Source organism: Eublepharis macularius, chromosome 5 (genome assembly GCF_028583425.1).
Source record: "Eublepharis macularius isolate TG4126 chromosome 5, MPM_Emac_v1.0, whole genome shotgun sequence".
In the NCBI taxonomy this organism is placed as follows: domain Eukaryota; kingdom Metazoa; phylum Chordata; class Lepidosauria; order Squamata; family Eublepharidae; genus Eublepharis; species Eublepharis macularius.
Window position 1 is genome coordinate 150,031,046 of NC_072794.1, and position 21,103 is coordinate 150,052,148.

General features: G+C 43.5%; 1 protein-coding gene across 1 annotated transcript in view; it reads right to left on the reverse strand.

Moving 5' to 3' along the window:
- The window catches only part of NFATC2 (nuclear factor of activated T cells 2), a 105,369-nt gene extending 84,848 nt beyond the window's left edge, over positions 1-20,521 (reverse strand). The window contains exons 1-3 of the mRNA XM_054980451.1: positions 20,389-20,521; positions 1,772-2,804; positions 672-840 (exon numbers count right to left, since the gene is read on the reverse strand). Coding sequence (XP_054836426.1) covers positions 672-840; positions 1,772-2,804; positions 20,389-20,521 — 1,335 coding nt within the window. The remainder of the gene's footprint in view (positions 1-671; positions 841-1,771; positions 2,805-20,388) is intronic.
- Positions 20,522-21,103: the final 582 nt, after the last annotated feature.

Consider the following 21,103-nt stretch of genomic DNA (forward strand, 5'->3'; position numbering starts at 1 on the left):
TAAGGCAATATTTTGTTTTCACCTGCTTAATTCTTGTATACCTTATTTTCTAGCTCTGAAAAACCATTTCCACGTACCACCCATTCCCTTTCTGTTCATTTGTATTATTATTAAACAATCTGATTTATTTTACTATGGCAGTTAAAAATTTACAATACATACAACTAGAATGGGAGGTCAACAGCCAACAGAACAGGGCATCTGTGGCTCTGTATAGACACAAACTAGAATTTAAGTTGTACATTGAAACTATATTTCTCCAGCTTACATAAACAAATTAGTCTTATACAGGGTTGCCAGCCCCCTACTTAGGGTAGAGGAGCCCCTGCCCCCAGATTGCGCTCAGTTGTCTGGTGGGGGAAGAAACGAGAGACTTACCTGGTTGCTGCAGGCCCTTCTTGGCAACAATGTGATATTGCCTGCAATGCAACTACCTCACTTTCTGTACACCTGGAAGTGACATCATTGTGCCAACAGATGAAGCCCTGTTATTTGGGCAAAACCCATAGAGAGGTTCCAGGGTAGTGGTGACATCATAATGTCACCACTGAACATGATGTCATTATGTCACCAGAGTGCATGCACACTGCTGTGCACACAAAGGTAAGGATGTCACTTGTCAGCCCTTCCAGGAGCTTCTACATTTTATCAGCTGTAAGAAAATCTCTTACCTGGACCACAGGGTGCCCTCCTGTTGGTGCTTTCACTGCCCCTCGACTACCTTCGGTCTCATAATGGGCACGATGGTGAGGTTTTGGCTGCACTTCAATCCGAAGTTCATAAGCACCGGAATGACTGGATAGAGGCCATTCAAGTGGTGGGAGGGATTGCACAGGAATGCTGGCCAAGAAAAGAGAAATTCATGTAAACACTGTTGATAAATGACAACAACAACAACATTCAATTTATATACCACCCTTCAGGATGACTTAACACCCACTCAGAGCGGTTTTCAAAGCATGTCATTATTATCCTCACAACAAACACCCTGTGAGGTGGGTGAGGCTGAGAGAGCTCCAGAGAGCCATGACTAGCCCAAGGTCACCCAGCTGGCTTCAAGTGAAGGAGTGGGGAATCAAACTCGGTTCTCCAGGTTAGAGTCCTGCTGCTCTTCACCACTACACCAAACTGCAGATTAGGGAGGGGTTGGTTGTTTTAAATGCCACTTTTAAGGCTAGGACTTGCAAACTCCATTTTTTAAAAAAAACATTTCAATGTTTGACTACAATCATTGTTGATAGAGCTTTATTCCAAACCACTGCCCACTCTGGTCCTCATGCTATGCAATGACAGAACTAGAGGCTCCCAACTCCATGTTCCTCTTGTAAAGCTACTGTAAGAGAGGCACTTGCAAGGGAAACAAATCAGAGAGCAGAAGAGTGCATATCATGTGCCTTTTCACGCTTAATCCTTACTCTGGCCTGCTATTTATCCCCCTGCAAATTCTCTTTTTCCAAGCCATTTGAAATTGATTTTTTTGTGTGTGTGTGCAACTAAGCCCTGAAACTGGAAGTGAAGCCAGACAATGGGGGAAGGTGGAAAGAGGGGAAAGGGTGCATTCTATAAAATATCTGCACAATAGAGCTTGGTACAGAAAAAGAATAATCTGAGGAAAATAATTCTCTTCTCCACACAGCAAAACTGCTGTGCATTTCTCAACGCGTTTCTAAAATATTAAGGAAATTGCACGCAGCAGATTCTAAAATTGCGTGCAGAAGGCCAAATTCTCAAAAATGTATACAAGTGACCATGAGACGTGCATGCGGCTTACCTGCAGATGGGTATTGCAGGCATCAGCTGCTTTGGCCAAGATGGTGGTACTAACAAGATTGATTCGGGTGGTGGGTTTCTTCGATCATCCTGCTCACAAGGAGCAATGTATTCAATAGGTTGAAGCACATGACATGGCATACTGGCTTTGTGAGGAGACATCAGCGAAGATTCGGGGCTGGTTTTCCATATTTTTGTTGGAACGCCACAGGACGGATCGGTGGTGAGGTTGCTCATTGCATCCATGAGGCTAGAAGAGCTGGACAACTGGGTGTAAGTGACTGAAGAGCTGTCGTCCCTCAAAGGGATCTGGGGAGAAGCCTGTGGAGAAGGGGTCCTCGACTGTCGGGGAGAAGTAGAAGGCTGCTGACTCCCGTAGAACTCAGTACAAGAATACCTCCGCTTTGCGCCTGGAGACGATGACCTTGAATTGGGACGTGGCGATGGTGAACGTGGCCCCAAGCAGGTATCCTCCACGATGGTGGCTTGTGGAGACATTATTGGCGAGGTTCTGGGGGAATAATGAGCATGGGTGTTTTGAAACTGTGGACAAAGGTCATCACTAGGGCCATTATTTGGTGAAACGCATGGCGAGGTGTAAGGAGAGAAATTTGTCTCTGAAATGAAGCTTGCAGAGGAGCCACTGCTAGGAGGGCTCAGGCACAGCGGTTCTCGGTAGCTCTCAAAGCCGGGGACGGGCAGGGTAAACCTTGGGCTAGCGGTAGCGGAGTTGGACTGATGCTCTACCAAGAGATCTGCGTCTCTGCTGCAGAAGGGCCCCCCCGAGTGAATCAGTTCATAAGATGGTGTTATCTCAATCCTAGGGCTCAAAGTAGGGGGACCGGCAGCCTTGACAGGGTCCGAGTAGCACTTTGACCCTATGCTATCAGGCTGTCCGTATCTGCCCATGTGATCTGCCGAAAGGCTAGAGAAAGCGAAGGGGCTGTACGGCTTGAGGCCATAGTCCGAGACATCATCATGAGGGTAAGCAACTCCAGAGGGTGGGCTGATGATTTTATGTGGAGTCGGTTCTTCTGGAAAAAGAAGGGTCGCTTTTAAGACTAGACATACCACTGCAGAAGCCAAGCAATCATGGGTTAATAAGAAGGCGTTAGCGACAGTGGATTAGAAAAAAAGTTGTAATATCCTTACATACAGGGGTACCCAGCAGCTATCCCATCAACTGCCTCCAAGGATGAATCCACTATCCATTCTCAGAAAAGAGGCAGAAGCACCATAATTGCACCTATTAACTTCACAGCCTCTTAAATTATTAGCCTTGGATTCACAATGTGGCCACCAACACACAACAAGTAGCATTTTCTAATCTTCCTTTACCTACAGCATGAACAAGACCCACTTCTTTAAGAAGTTGAAGAGAATGTCACAACCAAGGAACTCTCTTATATCTAGATGGGTACCATGTTTGTCTGTAGCAGTAGAAAAGAGCAAGAGCACCTATAAGACTAACAAAATTTGTGGTAGGGTAGAAGCTTTCGTGAGTCAGAACTAGAGATAGGCACGAACTGAAATATGAACCAAAATTAAGCACGAACCAGGCCAGTTCGTGGTTCACAAACCACGGTTCATCAGATCCCATTTCTGACGAACCATCACGAACTTTTAGGCTGGTTCGTTTGGTTCATTTTTTGGTTTGTCACTGCAGACAGCCTGGTGACAATCAATCAGTTTCCTAGGCAACAGGGGATGAACTTCCTGCAGACCTTCTGCTGACCCAGAAGTGAACTTCTGCTGGTCCAGAAGTGATGGTTTTCTGACCCGGAAGTGACGTTTTCACGAACCAAACGAGCCGGTTCGTGAAACAGGGGCAGGTTCGTGAAAGTTCATGGATCGTGAAATTTAACAAACCACGAACCACATGGTTCAGTTTTTTCCCAGTTCATGCCCATCTCTAGTCAGAACTCACCTCTTCAGATAGGTATCTGAAGAAAGCTCATACCCTACCACAAATTTTGTTAGTCTTATAGGTGCTACTGGACTTTTGCTCTTCTCCTATATCTGTTTGGTTGTTTCTTTGTATTAGACCTTGTTGGTACAAGTTACAAGCTGATGAAAAGATCTATATTTTTACCCAGTGTAGGTAAGAAATTTATTCATTGATTTATTTTAATATTTGCATCATTTTTCTCCCCAGTTAGAGAAACTAGCTTACAGCATCATTCTCTATTTCACACTCATAACTACCACCCTGTCAGAGAGGTTAGACTAAGAGAGTTTAAGGGGCCCAAAGTCACCCAGCAAACTTTATGGTAGAGTGAGGCTTTGAACCTGGGTCTCCCAGAGCCTCCCAGACCCAGTGACTCTCATGCGGCTAATTTGTGTTGTGTTATTTCTACAAATCTTAAACATATCGGAGCTTTGGATTCTCAGTCTGTATTTTATTGTAGTTTTCAGTTTCATTATCATTCACTGTCAAGATGAAAATTTCCATGCCTTTTTAAAATGCGCAGAACTAAGTTTTTTAAAAGTCCTCAAGAAGCTGCAAAATGCCAGAGATCTTTCCAAAACAGGCTTCTTTCTAATTCTATAGATGCATGGCTTGGCTGTAGCTTTTTGGCACTGAATGATATGCAGTCTGAACATACCGAGATACCTTTGGTACACCCAGGGCTCATTTTGACGGGGAATGCACAGGAACACAGTTCCAGAAGTTTCTCAAAGAGGTCACATCAGGTGCCCCCACCCACCTGACTCTTGGACATTTTGTGCCCGTTTCAGCCTGGACTGAGGCCAAAATGGCCCGGATCAGGCCTCTGGCGGGTAGTGGATCACTCTCCCTCTCAGCAGCAGCCTGATCCTGACCATTTTGGACCCCTTTCAGCCATTTTCAGCCCCTTTCTGCCATTTTGGGCCCAATTTCAGCCCTGAATGGCCATGATTGAGTCCAAAAAAGCCAGGATAGGTGATGTCTTGGGGTGTGGCATATGCAAATCAGTTATGCTAATGACACACTTCCGGTGATGTCAGGTGGTGTGGCATATGCTAATGAGTTATGCTAATGAGTTCCTCCAGCTCTTTTTCTACGAAATGACCCCTGGGTACACCATACAGAAAAATCTGAATACTGGCATTCAGAAGAGGTGCCAAGGCTCATCTCAGATGAACCATCTGACAAATTTAAATCCAGTATAAACCTTTACTCCTCGTACTCCAACTCCATTCTCTTGGGTGCCAACTTTTTTCTGGCTCACACTCCATTTGTCTTAGGCGTGAGTGCTTGATGAACAAAATAATTTGTACCCAGAGAAGGAACTGATTTGGTTGTCTAGCCAGCACCCTGTTCTGCATTAATCGGCTCCTGAATTTGGCCTCTACTACCTCCCAAGACCCAACTGTATCTACTGGGCTCAGAGGCATTCCATAAGACCCTCTTTCAACAGGGCACTGAACATGTAAGAAAAACTTACCTGTACAATGTGCATTTTAGAGTTTCACAAATAATGGAGCAAACTGATATTAGTTTATTTAAGGAGTCGTAAAGTACTACATATCTCAAAGACATAGTTGATTCTTTTTATTATGTTCTTCACCAGCAATAAGCCATTCCCAAACAATGAGGGTTTTTTTTTTTCAAAATAGCCGATATATTGGGAGTCACTGACCCTGTTATCCTAAGAAGAGTTATGCCTAAGTCCACGGAGTTCAGAGGGTTTAGAAAGGTGCAACTGCTTTAGATTGCACTGTCAGTTGTGGATTTGGAAGCTGGATGCTCCGAATGTGACCTAAGTTACAAAAGAACTTGGTGAAAAGAATATTGTCAGAACAAGATATTTCATGACCTTCAGCTTCACATAATATTGATTTATATAGGTATATTACATATATGAATCCAGCATTACTGATATATTTATACAGTACTCTGTTGAAAACTTCCTTCGCCCCCTTCTAGTGTCTTCCTCTACCTTCTTCGTATTCTCTCTCTTTTGTTTTGGTTTCCCCAACGTATGTGTAATTTATGCAACTACATTGTGAAATATGTGCAATTTGCTTAGTGAAGCATGTATTTAAAAGTTACAGAAATAGCACTGAAAATCTGCAAGGTCAGGAGGTTGATTTAGAAAGGATAAAAACTTGTAAGAAATGTCAGCATGGAATTGAGAATCCAGGAAATGTGATCATGGCCATTTTATACAGTGGGCAAAAGGGGCAGTTGACCAGGGTTCATTGGCATTAGGGACCCAACATGCACCCTCTCATCTGATGCTTGGAACATTGTCATTAAACGTAGCAGTTCATGAATCCCCTGTATTTGGGGTGCTTTAATTTTGCTTTGTCTAGCAATCAGTTACCCTCTTTGTCCATGAGGCAACAATCTGCAGTATGGGGTAAGTGGAGAGCTCTATGCACCACCTGCTAGCCTGTGTGTAAATTATTCAGACCAGGAGAATCTGCATAAATTATTCAGCCCTAGAGAATCAAGTACCACATATATAATATCACAGTCTGTTATTCTTGATTAGCTCTGAATAATTAACATACTGTAGTGCTGGACACATAATTATTAGGTTCAGGTGTTGGTCTGCAGTAGAACAGCAGGATTTGGGTTCAGTGGCTTAGAGTCCTACAAGATTTTCAGGGTATAAGCTTTTGAGAGTCAAATCTCCCTTCTTCAGATACAAGGAGGAGTACAGATCCCTGAACTTTGACTCTCAAAGTTTATACCCTAAAAATTATTAGGGTGGACTAGAATAATTATAATTTCTCTTCCCATTTACTATGTAAGCTCAGGTCTGCTGCCATCAGTCCAAGTGTGGCCCTTGGAGTCTTACGCATTTTGACTCATAAGAAAAAAAAGCAGTCAGAAGATAACTGTTTTTAAAAGTGCTTTGGTGCTAAAAGTGTTACTAGACCTCATCATGAGTTCTCTCATTGAATCAAGGGGAACAAGCCTTTGTATCTTTCCATGTCTGCTAGAACATACTAACTCTAGCTGGTACAGTTTATGCCATCACAGCATTAATGCTGATTTAATGTGGTGTTCCTGCCAAATCTCCCTCTCCCACTTGTTAAGCTGTGAGGTAGTTCATACCTGAAATTGATCCATAACAAAACAGTTATGTTCTTAGTTAACATACCATGTCATAAACAAGTAGAATTCTAAATCCTGTATCCAGGAGATAAGGACTTCTTTTCAAATAAATGCTTAGGATGGGTTTGTGGACTGGTAACTTCTGTGGACATCTGTCTGGCTACAGGTAGCCCTGCTAATAATTCAGAGCACGAGATGCTCAAACAGGAGGGGGAAGCACACTCAAAATCTTTTATTAAAGTCTGCATACCTGAAGGAGATACTTGGGCTGCATTTGGACATCAAAATAACCATCACTTGCTTAAACGTCATTAACTTTGCCAGATATAAACAGTCCCCATTTATGTAAACGTCTGCTTGTTGCCTGCTCTCCCGGTAGGAAGAACTCCCTCTCTACTCCCATCTTTGCCATGAGGTGTCTGTGAAGGACAATGCTACTCAACATACTGTAGCCAGGGGATTCAGACATCATAACAAACCAACATTATTTCAAATGGTTGTTAAGCACGCAGCTGCAAACCCTAGTTTGAAATCCTGGTTTGGTACCAAATTTACAGTATGTGGGACATATAACACATTTAGATGTGCCAGCTAACTGCAATTTGATCAAGACATAACAAAAATTCATTAGGACATCTGAATGCTGCCTATCTCGCCACAGGTATCATGGCATATGGCTATTAGTGAGCCTGGAGAAGAACTATGGCCTAAGTTAAGGATCCCCAACATAGTACCCATCAATGGGGCCTACTTTCTTCTTCCTCTTTTCACCAAAACAAAAAGCATGTCCTGGCTTTTCTTCATCACATTGGAGCAGAAAATGCTTCAAAAGAGTCTTTTATGTCTTCTGGGAGCACCCATCCCAAAACAGTTGCCTCTATCACAGGATAACATTTGGCTTGGAACCATCCAACATGTTGTGACTAGCCCCAGCTCCCATGGCAATAATTTTGAGGCAGACATCTTGTGGTTGCCATTTTGTGGTCGCTCCCACTGACTGCTCTTAAAATTTCCATGGCAGCCATTTTGTGGTCGCTCCCATTGACTGCTCTCAAAATTTCTGAAGGATAGAGCTCTGACTTTTGAAAGTTTACACTCTGAAAATCTTGCTGGTCTCTAAGGTGCCACTGGGCTCAAACCCTGCTGTTCTATTGCATATCAACAGAGCTACCCACCTAACTATCCAAAATGATCCACAGGCTCAACAAGGTTGGGGACCGTTGGCCAAAATCACAGAGCTGTTATTCCACCAGCTACAGCCTCTTCACAAGTGACTCCCTACATTCATCTTGCAGTTATTTCCTTCCTGTGCAGAACAGAAATACTATCTGTATGGTAAAAGCTGTCGAAACCTCTAAAGCAGCCTTCAGATGGAATATGAACCACCACACCACACCACACCACACCACCTCTCTCTCTCTCTCTTGTCTTTAATGAGCAAAAAAAGAAAAATGCATCTCCAGTTTACCCTTTTGTGGAAGTTATCGTGATAGTGGTTCTTATCCCAGGGGAATTTTGCATGCATGCAAAGTGACTTCAGGTGATCCGAAACAGGCAATGAATGCCTCCTATTGATGTCCTCAGTGCAGAATAGCACACTGTAGCAATACAACAAACTTCCTGGCTACACCCATCTACACTGGCCCAATATTGACTTGGCAGGAAGGCGCTACTCATTGAATCATTGACACGCCTTTCTGTGACACTTAGGCTTTTCTTGGAGGTACATCACCTCTCCAAACCCCAGCCCTATTTCACTTTAGAGGAAAGGAGAGAATCACTGTCCAAGACGGTTCGGCCACATTCCATGTGTTGGTGACATCACAGTCTGTAGCCATGGGAACAGTTGTGATGGCACAAATGCAGCACTGTGAATGTACTACAGGATGGGAAGAGAGCAAGGTGACTGGAACACAGCAGTTCCTGCTTTTCAGATTCAGTTCCCTGATTTGGCTCCAATTTAAAATCAACCGGTCCAGATTTCACCACCACCAAGACCAGACACGTAATTAGCAAGTACTCAGTTGCCAATCATACCAGCCTCACTTGGCTTGGCGGTGACTTTTGTGGATTTGGGGAGTGAATCTGAGAGACAGAAGTTGCTTTTCCGAAAGGCTTTCTGGTGTGACCAACCTCTGCAGATTCTACTAAATGTGCTCCTGCCAATGACAAGTAGCATGAAATTAGAGACACCACAACCAACGGTCATGTGCAATCCATCACAAACCAGAAAGAACAAAAGCAACTAAAAAACCAAACCAAACAAGGGTGTTGTTGTTATTACTCTTCCAGCAGCATTCCCACATTTGTGATTTTAGTGAGAATTCCTCCTTGTATGGCAGTTTCTACTATAGGTGGGCATGAACAGAAATATGAACCAAAATTCATCAAGAACTGGGCCAATTCGTGGTTCACGAACCAGCAGTTCATCAGAGCCCATTTCTGACAAACCACACGAATGTTAGGCTGGTTTGTTTAGTTTGTTTTTTGGTTTGTCACTGCAGACAGACTGGTGCCGATCAATCAGTTTCCTAGGCAACAGGGGGGATGGGCTTTCTGCAGCCCCGGAAGTGACCTTCTGCTGCCCTGGAAATGACATTTTCATGAACCAAACAAACCAGTTCGCAAACCAGGGCAAGTTCATGGTTCATGAAATGCAAAGAACCATGAATCGCACGGTTCAGTATTTTCCCGATTCATGCCCACCTCTAGTTTCTACTAACAATAGTAATTTGAGTTGCAATCAACAAAAAAGTACTATTTGCTAACCTAAAGAAAATCATTAGACATGAAAATCTTTAATGTGGGGCTGCCGTTCCAAGCTGTTCAGAAACTTCAGTTGGTACAAAATGCTGCTGCTAGATTATTTACCCGTTTACACTGGTGTGCTCATATTACACTTGTGCTTCAGAAGCTTCACAGGTTATGCATTTGTTTCTGAGCACAATACAAGCCGCTGTTGCTACCTTTAAAGCCCTTCACAGTCTGGGGCCCACGTGACCACCTTGCCCCTTAACAATCCCATAAACCAGCTGAGGTCATCAACAGCTTGACTTTTGGTGGTCCACTCCTAATAGAGCTTACAGCCGATGAATACTTGTTTTCAGCGACTGTATCCACACTTTGGAACAGCCTGCTGGATATGCTGCTGAAAGTTCCCGCACACTCCTTCCATTAAAAGTACAAAATGAAATTATTTCTATCCCTATTTGGCAGAAGTAAATAATAAATGTATCTAATCGGTAGCTGCTGGCGGTGATAAGTTGCAGTTTTTAACTTACTGAATGTTATTTTATGTGTTTCAGCTATGCCTTTTCAACCGTGTAGGTTTCTATTTTGTAAGCCCCTTGAGTACTGTGGAAAGGTGGGATAGAAAGATTTTAAGTAAATAAATAAAGATATCATTAAGAAGCGTGAGTTTGCAGACACACACTAGTAACTTCATTTATACAATAGTGCCTACATTGAGAGCCAGTGGAGTGGTGCGCCATGGAAACTGGCCAGTCGCATAGTCTCAGCCTAGCCTACCTCTGGGGTATTGTGAGAATAAAATGGAGGAGAGGAGAATGATTTAAGCTGCTTTGGGTCCCCACTAGGGAAAATGGCAAGGTATAAATGTGGTGCCCAGGCAAAACCGATTTCATCAGAACTCAGAAGCTAAGCAGGGTCAGCCTTGGTTAGTAATTGGATGGGAGACCTCCAACAAAGACGAGGATTGCAGAGGCAGGCAATGGCAAACCACCTCTGTTAGTCTCTTCCTTTGAAAACCCCACCAGGGGTCGCCATAGGTCAGCTATGACATGATTAGCGCTTTTTACCACCACCATAAACAAAGCAAGTAAATAAATATTACCTAACTGCATTTGAAAAGCGTTTCATAAATATTCTTTTAGGCCATAGTGTTTCTATTGCATTTAGGAACAGAGGCATCTTTAATTAGCATTCCTACACAAAATGAACATTCTTTAGAAGTCAAGAAAAACTCCCAAGAAACGTCAAATGTTCTCGTTAGATGGGGCATATAGTTGCTGTTAAGTGTATCAGCAAAGACAGGATTTCAGCTGAACACAAGATACTGGTAACCCCAGTTAAATCTAGGGAATATCATGGGCTATATCTCAGCTCAGACTTGTTCCCTTTAGGTCAATTTCTGAAGTGCTAAGTAAACTGCTTTGAGATCTTAACGGAAGAGAAGCAGTATAAAAATTGAATAAATAAATAAAATAAATAAAAAATAGAAATTTAACACACTAGCAAAATTCTGCTTCCTGGTTTCTCATATTTCTTTTGAAAGTTTTAAACACCTTCCCTGATGTTCCCAGTTTACTCTCAGGACCGGCGCCACTATTGAGGCGGTGAGGCAGGCGCCACGGGGCCGGAGGGGGCGCCGGAGGGGGTGCCAGGGGTGGAGACACGTGCCACGGGGCTGGTGTGGCTGGCCTGCAGCTGCTGCAGCCGGCCATCCCCGCGCTGCCACCGCCACCACACGCCCCCGGCTGGGCACAGCAGCTGCAGGCCAGGCATGGCAGGCAGCCGGGGCGGCACGCGGAGCATGGGCAGCCTCCGCGCACTGCCCCAGCCACCCACCAGCCAATGGGCCGGCTTTGCTGCATGAGGATGTCATCATGTAGGCCGAGGGTGTGCACGCGCACTGCACATGCACACTGCGAGCGTGTGCACCGGGGGGTGGTGGTGGCCACGGGCACCAGAAACCCTGGCACCAGCGGTGGACAAGATAATCTACAAGTGAATGTCATTAGTCAGTTTGGTTAGTACAGACTTGTTCAGGGGTTTGCAGCAGAACTATAGTTGAACAGCAAAGAACCACTTTAGGTTTATCCCCCACCTTTAAAGCACAATAGGAAACTGAATGCTAGGGGAAAGGTTAACTACAAATTTCAGGGTCTAACATTTCTCAAGAGACCTAACAGATGGATTGGGTTTATTAGCTTTTCCCAGTCCAGAACATGACATTGGACTGATATTTTATCTTCGTTTATACCCTGCCTTTCTCCCCGGCGGAGACCAAACTGGCTTCCATTATTTTCCTCTCTTCCATTTTTTCTTCACAACAACCTCATGCAGTAGATTAGGCTAAGAGTATGTAACTGGTCCAAAGTCATCTAACAAAATACTGAGCTTTATGCACCTTTCTACAACTCCTGTCTTTTCTGGCATCTTCAGTTAAAAGGATTCCATCAGAGGTGATGTGAAAGACCTCCCCTTGAGCCAGAAGAGCAGCTGCCAGTCCGAGTAGACAACATTGATCTTGAGAGTCCATTTATCAGGCTTGTTATAAGGCAGCTGCATGTGTTCTCATAATGCTTTTCTGCTAGCGTTTCTCTTTGTCCATTAACATTTTGCGAAATATAATCATAAGAACCTAGCTTCAGAAACTCCAAGAACAAAATTGGGATGGGGTTTGGAGGACACTGCAGCTATCCACGACATACCAACAATTTATTACATGTGTTCAAAACGTTTCACATCCCCTATCTAAGACTGTTTCATTCATGCTAGAGAACATGGTGGCAGAACCGAGATGCAGTACTTTGGACAGCAGGTAAAGGATTCTAGCTTTAAATGTTACTTCATGTTAAAAAAACAAACCTCCATGCAAACAGAAAACAAGCATTGCAGGGAGAAAGATTCTATTACCTCTCTTTGCTTGTTGTACTGGTTTTCTGGTGGCAGGGAAATTGTAACGCAGGGCAGCCTTCCATAGTCCACCACCTGCAGTCTAAAATGGGGCAATACATTCTTCCACCTTATTTTCCTTCATGTGTAAAATTAAGCCTAAGTAATCCTTAACAAGTCGAGGAGACTGAGAAAAATTTATTGATTTGTTTACTTTATTTATACCTTGCCTTTCTTCCCAATGGGGACCCAAAGCAGCTTACACCCATCTCCTCATCTTCATTTTATCCTCACAACAACCCTGTGAGTAGGCTTGCCAGCCTCCAGGTAGTGGCTGGAGATCTCCCGGAATTACAACTGGTCTCCAGGCCACAGAGATCAGTTCACCTGGAGAAAATGGCTACTTTGGGGGGGGGGGGCTCTATGGAATTATGCCATGCCAAGGTCCTTTCCCTCTTCAAACCCCACTTTCTCCAGGTTTCTCCAGCTTTCACCCCCCAGGTCTCCAGGAATTTCCCAACTTGGAGCTGGCAACCCTACCTGTGAGGCAGGTTAGGCTGAGTGTGTGCGACTGATCCAAGGTCAAGCGCCCATGGCAGAGTGAGGATTTGAAACTTGGGCTCCCAGATCCTAACCCAACACCCTATCAAATCCGCCACACTGGCTCTCACTGCCTAAGTGACCTGCAAAAGGAGTCCTCCTAGCACATTTGTGGGAGTGCCCAATTTTGCAGTTCAAATCTTTTAGCCATCATGCTGGATGAAATTCTGTCAGGATGTGGCTGTTAGTTCTGTGAGATGGCCAGCGTGTGGAGACAAGGATTCCTCTTGGTTAACAAAATCCCTCAATGGATGGAAGAAAGCCACATCATGGGGTGAATCTCGGGGTTAGTTTGGAATGTGGATCTCTCAGTTTTATTTTTGTTCATTAGCAGCCCCACTTAGCGGCTTTGAAAAAAGGGGCCCACAGGAAAGGGCAGTTAAACCTTTTTCTCGTGATGTTCTCTGATTTCTCACACAGTCCCTAAACCGGAGTTAGTTCCAAGGAGGGATAATTCCCCCTTCCCCCCTGCATGAAACTGTTTTGGACAGTAGGGATTTAGTGAAACATATGGAAGGATTTATTTCCATTGCTCTATTTATTTTGTTTTATTTTACTTCATTTATACTCTGCCTTTCTCCCGACCCAAAGCAGCTTACATCGGGGTTTTCTTCGCAGGGTTTTTTCATCCGTTCTGGCCCCATACTGTTTCAGTTTCTCCCCTGACTTCCACACACATTTTTTTGCTTTTAGTTTTTGCTTTGGGTTTTTAAATCCCCCCCCCCCCCCAGTTCTTTTGAGACCATTTTTACTCCAATTTTTTTCTGGAAGCTGATTTTGAGTTGACACCCCCCCCCCCCATACATAATGTTTCTTTTGGTTTTGTTTGTTCCTCTGTTTCTTCCTACCCCTCCCACTTCCAACCACTGTATCTAGGCTGTATTATTTTTGTCTACAGGTGGAAGTTCAACAAACTGAATTCCCTGCATAGACAAAATGAGATGAGAGGGTTCTAGCCTAGCTTTCTCCCTGACAAGACCTTTTCCCATGTGGAAAGTGTGGGAATGTTTTGTTTTTAAATCAAGGGGCATTCAATTATGTTTGTCCCCACCAAAAGTATGGAATGGAGTAATTTACACTGAGTTATCACTTCAGTGAAAACCATCCCTTGGATAAAGCACAAGCAGCTGGCAATTCATTCTGGTAATATGATTCTCAGTGTTGGTATATAAATAGTTTAAACAAACAACCTAAACCATTCTGTTATTTTGTCAGTTGTTGGTGTGACCGTCATGGATTGTAAGTGAAAACTTTTCAGTGACACTTCTTTAGTATAAGATTCACAGACACATTAAAAAAATCCAGCCCAAACTTTCATAAGTCAGATGTGCTTTCACTCACAAATGCTTACGGCAAAGTACATTTTGCTAGTCTTTCCTGGGCCTCTGGACTCCTGTTCTATTCTGCTGCCAAAACAGCTACCCATCTGGCTGGATCAGCATGTGAATCACTCCTAATACACATATAGGGATGCCCAAATTAATTACACCATCACCTCCCTCTCAATTTTATTTTTGTTCATTTATTTTGTTTTGCTCATCACCCTGTGGTGAAAACTCTTTGGAAAAAAAATATTAGAATTTTAAGGGGAAAGAAGAATCCCAGGGTCTTAGACATACTGTGATCATTACATTTCTGTTAGAAATCCAAAACGGGAAGTTTTGCTAACTTCAGTTTGGATACACCTAATATCTTTTCGTGTTGCAACAATCATCTTCCACAACTGCCAGGCCCACTTCAACATGTTGGCTAAAGATTCTTTTTTTTTGCTTAAATCCATTCCTTTGTAAACATGCTTTAATCTTTAGTACATTAAAGATTACTGATGCACAAAGGATTATTTACAGACTCATAATGGTGTCCTTTGAAAGACAAGGAATGTCCTCCAGATTACAAGTTCTGTTATGATCTTTCTTAAACTAATGATTCCCATATTGAAAATACACAGAATTAATTACATCCATGGTATTCATTGCTGGGAAGACAGCTGCTGGAGGGTCCTTCCATTTCTGCCCAAATGCATACACTATGCAACATTAGAGAAGATGAAAAGTTACAGTTTTTTACATCCACCTACGGACAACTATGAAGGAACCAGAAAAGATCCTTAAGGATACGGAAGAGTCGCTGGGGACCAAGATAATATATACATTTTCACATACATAAATACATGGTAATGGCATTCCCTATTGCTATGTATGGAAGTGAAAGTTGGACGATACAGAAAGCTGACAGAAAGAAAACTGTTTCATTCAAAATATGACGCAGCAGGAGGGTTTTACAGATACAAGGGATGGCCAAAGAGACAAATGAGTGAGTTTTAGATTAAATTAAGCCTGGATTCTCCCTAGAAGCTAAAATGACTAATTAGGCTTTCGCATGAGAAGACTCACTGGAAAAGACAATAATGCTAGGGAAAGCTGAAGGCAGCAAGAAAAGAGGAAGATTCAAAACGAGATGAGGTTGTTAATTCATAGGGCCGTAAGTCAGTAGGGACTTGACAGCACATAATATACACATGCATACAATCTACCTGCAAGATAGGTCAATATAGCCACCCAGTCAGTTCAGCGAAGAGGCTAAATTTAAAGCTGGGACTTTCCAGCTAAACCTCTTATAGTGCAGCCCTAAGAAGTGTGATATCCTTCTCAATTTATTGAATAGGTTTAAAAGGATGCAACTCTGCTAACTGTTAATCTCCATTCTGCTTTTGCTAGCGTGTTTGCTTTGCTTGTAAATATATTAGAGCTAAGGTTTTTTAAAAATCCAAAACAACCACCCTATTCTAGCCAAGAATGCATTGCAGCTGTTTTTCTTCTTGTCTCAAAACTCAGGTTAACAACTTCCAGGAGGCGCTTGGAGGTCTCCCAGAATTATACCTGATCTCCAGACTACAGAGCTCAGTTCCCCTAGAGATAATGGTTGCTATGGAGGATTGACCATATGGCATTATAACCTACTAAGCTTCCTCTCCAAACTCTGCCCTCTTCCAGGCTCCATCCCCCCAAATCCAGGCAACCCTACTCAGAACCAATGCTTAATGGCATTTTATTAAAAAAAATCATCGTATGTGAAGTTCTTCTATCACATCCAACTAGCGGTCCACTTATCTCAGCAAAGCTTACTCTGACTAGCAGCAGCTCCCAACTTCCTTGCAACATGAGTTTGTTTTTTAAGCTGGGTGTGCCAGGAGTTGAACCCAAGACCATCTGTGTGCAGCATTTGTGCTCTATGACTGAAATACAACCCCTCTCATAAACAACAGGTAACAGGTTTTCTATGTAGGAAAAACATGTTTTCTTCCCTGTATAATACAAAAATAAATCATAAACCCTTAGTTTCTCAGAGTACAACTGAAACTCAATTGCATTATTCTTTAGCTGAACCTTTCCATTAATGCTGGAAAAAAAATTAGATGTGTTGATTTCTTTAGTGTAAATTACAGCTGCTTTCATTCCAGTGGGGGAATCACATTTTCAGAACTTTAGGAGAGTACCAGTTAAAAGACTTTTTAGCTTCATTCAAAAGTGTATTGCAAGGAACTTTCACAGTGCAATCCAAAGCAGAGTCACGTCCTCCTGAATCTACTGAAATCAGTGGCTGCAGAAGAGTGTAACTCTGCTTCGGATTGCGCTGCCAGCCATGTTTGGTGAAGGCACACGTTTAAAAGTAGTTTAGCCACCTCAAATGGTTCTCTGAAGCGGCAGCATATATGCTTTCTGAATAAATAGCAACGTACTTCTAGCATCAGCAGGCTGGGAGCCTAATCAACTTACTTAGCTCTGTTGAAATTTCTAAATACTCAGATTGGATTAAATCCTATTAATTTAATCCAAGCTGAGCATTTAGGATGGCTGAGATGGAGGCAATCAGAGACTCAGAAGTTACTGAAAGGCACATTCTGTTATAGTATCTACTGTCTGCCATCAAAAAGGACAAGTAGGAGTTCCTTCATCCACATCGGTGCTAACAAAGTGCACACATGTGCTAATACCATTGGGCAGGATGCTCCTGTGCCTGTATACTACTTATTGTGAGACTTCATGTGAGCCGCTTGGACTCACAACAGCCAGTATTTGGGATGCAGAAAGTTTACAGACTGTGATGTTCATATCAGTTATCAGTAATGTTCACCTGTATATTTTCAGTAACGCAAATGGTTTTTCCTACACTGTTGATCGCTGTGTGTAGTCTGTAATTATGAAAAGATGCGGCTAACCCCCTGCAACGCACACTCAAAATCTTCATCCAGTGATGCTCTTACTGTATTGTAGGGAGGTGATCTCAAAGAAAGGCTTCACTAACAAGTTAGGGACCAGAGACTTCACCACTATGTTACCTTACATCCTATCTGCTGCTTTAAGTACGTGCTCCTATGTATGACCCTACTGGATAGTTCTGTGTTATCTAATGTCAGCCCTAGAATTGTATATGCTCTGTTTCAGCATTTCTTCTACTCTTGCAACAGGGGCAGTTTTCTGGCCAAGCCAACCAAATGGCTGCTGATGAGAAAGGACACCAGTGCTTTGCAGGGGCTCAATTTGCTTCCAAATGTTAGCATCATGAAGAAGGATTGACACCCCCCTCCTGGCCTGTGTCGCCAAGGGCTAGCTTCAAGCTCAGCTCTTGTATCAACGCCTTAAACTAGCCCTGTATCACAAGATGCGAAAGCTGCCAGAAATGAGGCATGAAAAGGAAACCATTTGACAATCATTTGTTTACCAAAATGTCCAATGAAATAGTAATACCATTCCTCTCCATAGAAGTTTGTGCTTTCATGAGAAAGACATCTAGAGATGCTCTGGTAGCAATTCTACTGATATTCTACCTTATTGGTACTACTACCTAAGGGGTATGGCCAACTACAAATGTTTTCTTTACATGCTGATATATCCATTTTGGAGACATAAGGGTGCCCTTGAATGCTTAGTAAGAGTTCCACAGAAGTCTTCTTGGTGGCTTCTTGGTGTCTCAGACCTGCTAAGTTTCTTCTCTCAGTGTCCTCTCCCCTCCCTCTAGGGTGGCAGTCTCTGCACCTATTTCCTTGGGTTTTTCAATAATTGTCCCTGTCCAGGGCTTTTTTTCTGGGAAAAGAGGTGGTGGAACTCAGTGGATTGCCCTCCGAGAAAATGGTCACATGGCTGGTGGTCCCGCCCCCTGATCTCCAGACAGAGGGGAGTTTAGATTGCCCTCCATGCCGCTCCAGCGGCGCAGAGGTCAATCTAAACTCCCCTCTGTCTGGAGATCAGGGGGCGGGGCCACCAGCCATGTGACCATTTTCAAGAGGTTCTGGAACTCCGTTCCCCCGCGTTCCCCCTGAAAAAAAGCCCTGTCCCTGTCTTATAGAACTGGTTCGCTGAGGCCATTCAGAAAGAATCAGTACTGTTGGTCTAAAATAAAGCTCCTTGGACAATTCTTTTTCAGCAAGCTTTCTCCTAAAGGGCATATGTCTGGAAATGAACTGAACCAGACTGAAAGTTTTGGCAAGCAAGCAATTGCTTGCTGTGATGCTCTTTTGGGGGAGCTTTGCTAAGATGTTTTATTTTTGTCATTTTGTATGCACTGTGTTGCTTGGCCTTACGGCTCCTTTATGAGGCATCTTGGACTAAGTAAGAAAGGCAGGATATAAATCTTTTAAAGGAATAAAACTATATGGTGTGTCCCCAAGGCCACAGATAGTGGGATCTTTAGAGGTGTTCACTTTCAAGCTTAATGGTTGTGAAGACACTCATAGAGAAAACACCTCTGACCCAAGCCTCCTTGATCATTTTTGTTCAAAACCAGCCAGTTTGACTTGTATTAGAACCCTCTGGGAAAGTGGGTGTACATTTTACACACCTGCAATTGTACAATTTATTACATGTCTATTGCGGACTCTCTGGTTCTGTTCATCCAGATGAACTGATAGGGCAGTCCTCTGAATTCCTGCTGTTTGGTAGCCAAGATTTGCTAGGACTTGAAAAGTGGTTTTTCTGCAATAGCCATAGTTTTAATTAATTTACTGCCTTTCATAAAAGCTATTGACCTACTAGATAGTCTAGCATTTGGAAAGGCTACTAAATGACTGGCAAATGACTTAGTGCATCATATAAATAGGACCTTAGAATTCTATCATCAGTGATATTTAGGTTACCTTGATGCAGAATTTTATAGAATGTAGAGCACCCAGTGACCTTCTGTACATGTCAGAGTATCAGTATAACGTGATGACTTCTTGCTGACCCCCCTCCCCCATCAGAGGGCCCTATCTGCAGTTTTTTAAAGCCTTCAGTTCAAAGACATCCGGTTCCATCTATGATATTTTCTATACAAGTAGGAGAGGAAAATGGTATTGTAAGCCACTTTCGGTCTTCCTTTTGGGGAGAAAAGTGGGATATACATATTTAAGTTTTAGGAAAAGGCTGTGCTGTGATGTACGGAAAATACTTGAGGACACAGCCAGTTTAATATGGTTTCATGCTCAATGTACACTCCCTTTTAAAAAGTTGGACTGTGTGAAAGAGCCCTATCCTGGGGAAAAGCTAAGCACTCTCTGGCATCTCACAAACATATGTACTTTGAGCACAAATATTATTGTGCATGGAACAACACAGCCCTACAATTAGCCTTCAGCGACTCAAGCTACACTGAACAGATGGAAGCCATGCGCCAATAACCATTACAAAGCTGTTACCATTTCAGTGGGTACAGCTCAACTATGCTCCACGCAACTGCACTTGGTCACACAACAGCTGCCTGTAATACAATTGATAGGTGCTGTTAACCTAGACTAAATGTACAACCTATTATACATTCCTACCAAAAAGCTATACCTTAGGTCACCTTTTAAAAAATATATTAAAATCTTGGCATTTTAACTTGCCAAGATACCCACAGCAGTATATTGTGTCTGTTCAAAGGGGGTTTAACTCCCTCCTTCGAATGAGCTTATCCTATCAGAACTCAGCAAGCTGAACTTTCGATCATGGATGACAGATTTCGCAAACTTTCTATGCCCAGATGGAAGAGTATTTAATAGACACAACTGATTTCCACCTAACCTCAGCAAACACTGTAATGTTCCCCTACTGCCCTCTTAGGGTTAACTGCAGAAAATAACTCTTTCCTGTACAGTAGAGCCCAGCCCTCCTGTTATTCCATTAATTTCCTACCCAAATGCTACACCATACTCCCTACCATAATTTTTACACCAAACAGCCAACTGAGCCACCAAAGCACTATTCCTGCACTGTGGGGTGCCACGAATCCATCCACAAGAGATCGTTTCTCGCTACCTTCATAAGACCTTTGCAAACGTCTTCAAATAAACAACAGAACAAGGTTGCACAAACCTGCGACTGGGTTGGTATAGTCATAATCAAACAAAATGGAGAAGTCCAGCTCTTCCTGGGGGCAGATATTTTGATTGGGGTCGGGGTCCCCTTCCCGGGAGTTCAGGTCCGAGTCGTTTGGACTGGAAGCCATCGATAGAGCTGCCGGTTACCTCTCGGCTTATTGTTAAAGGGGGGCGGAGAAAGGTGGGAAAGCTTGCTCGAACCCCACCTCCCTTTCAAAAAGAAATAAATTCTAAGTGATGTCTCTCTAAAAAAAATGCAACCAGAAAACTAGAGCGCGGGGTATCTTTCCAGCTCCTAAGGTAATCTCGCTGCAAGGTAAGTCCGGGGTATCCAATAACTCTGGAATCAGTCAACCTGCAAGCCAGGAAAGTGGGTTTGTATGTGAAAGGCGATGGATCGCCCTCCCTGTACTTCTCGCCCCGACCAAAGCGCCTACAGCTTCGCCCCAAGAGTGTGAAATTAACTAGATGCACGGGAGCGACTTCCTGTTCTCTGCAGCCACCTGCGGCTGGGAGGCGGCGCTGCCTCGGGGAGAGGCGGAGCCACACGCAGGCTCATCCCTCGGTAGGACATTGCAGTGCGTGCAAAGGGGGCTGCGCGTGGAAGGGTTGCTGGGCCGCTGGGGGGTCTTAAACGCCGGCCGATCTGCAGGAAGGGACGAGAGGAGAGAGCCACAGGTCGAAGCAAAGAGGCAGACACGCAGAGGGAG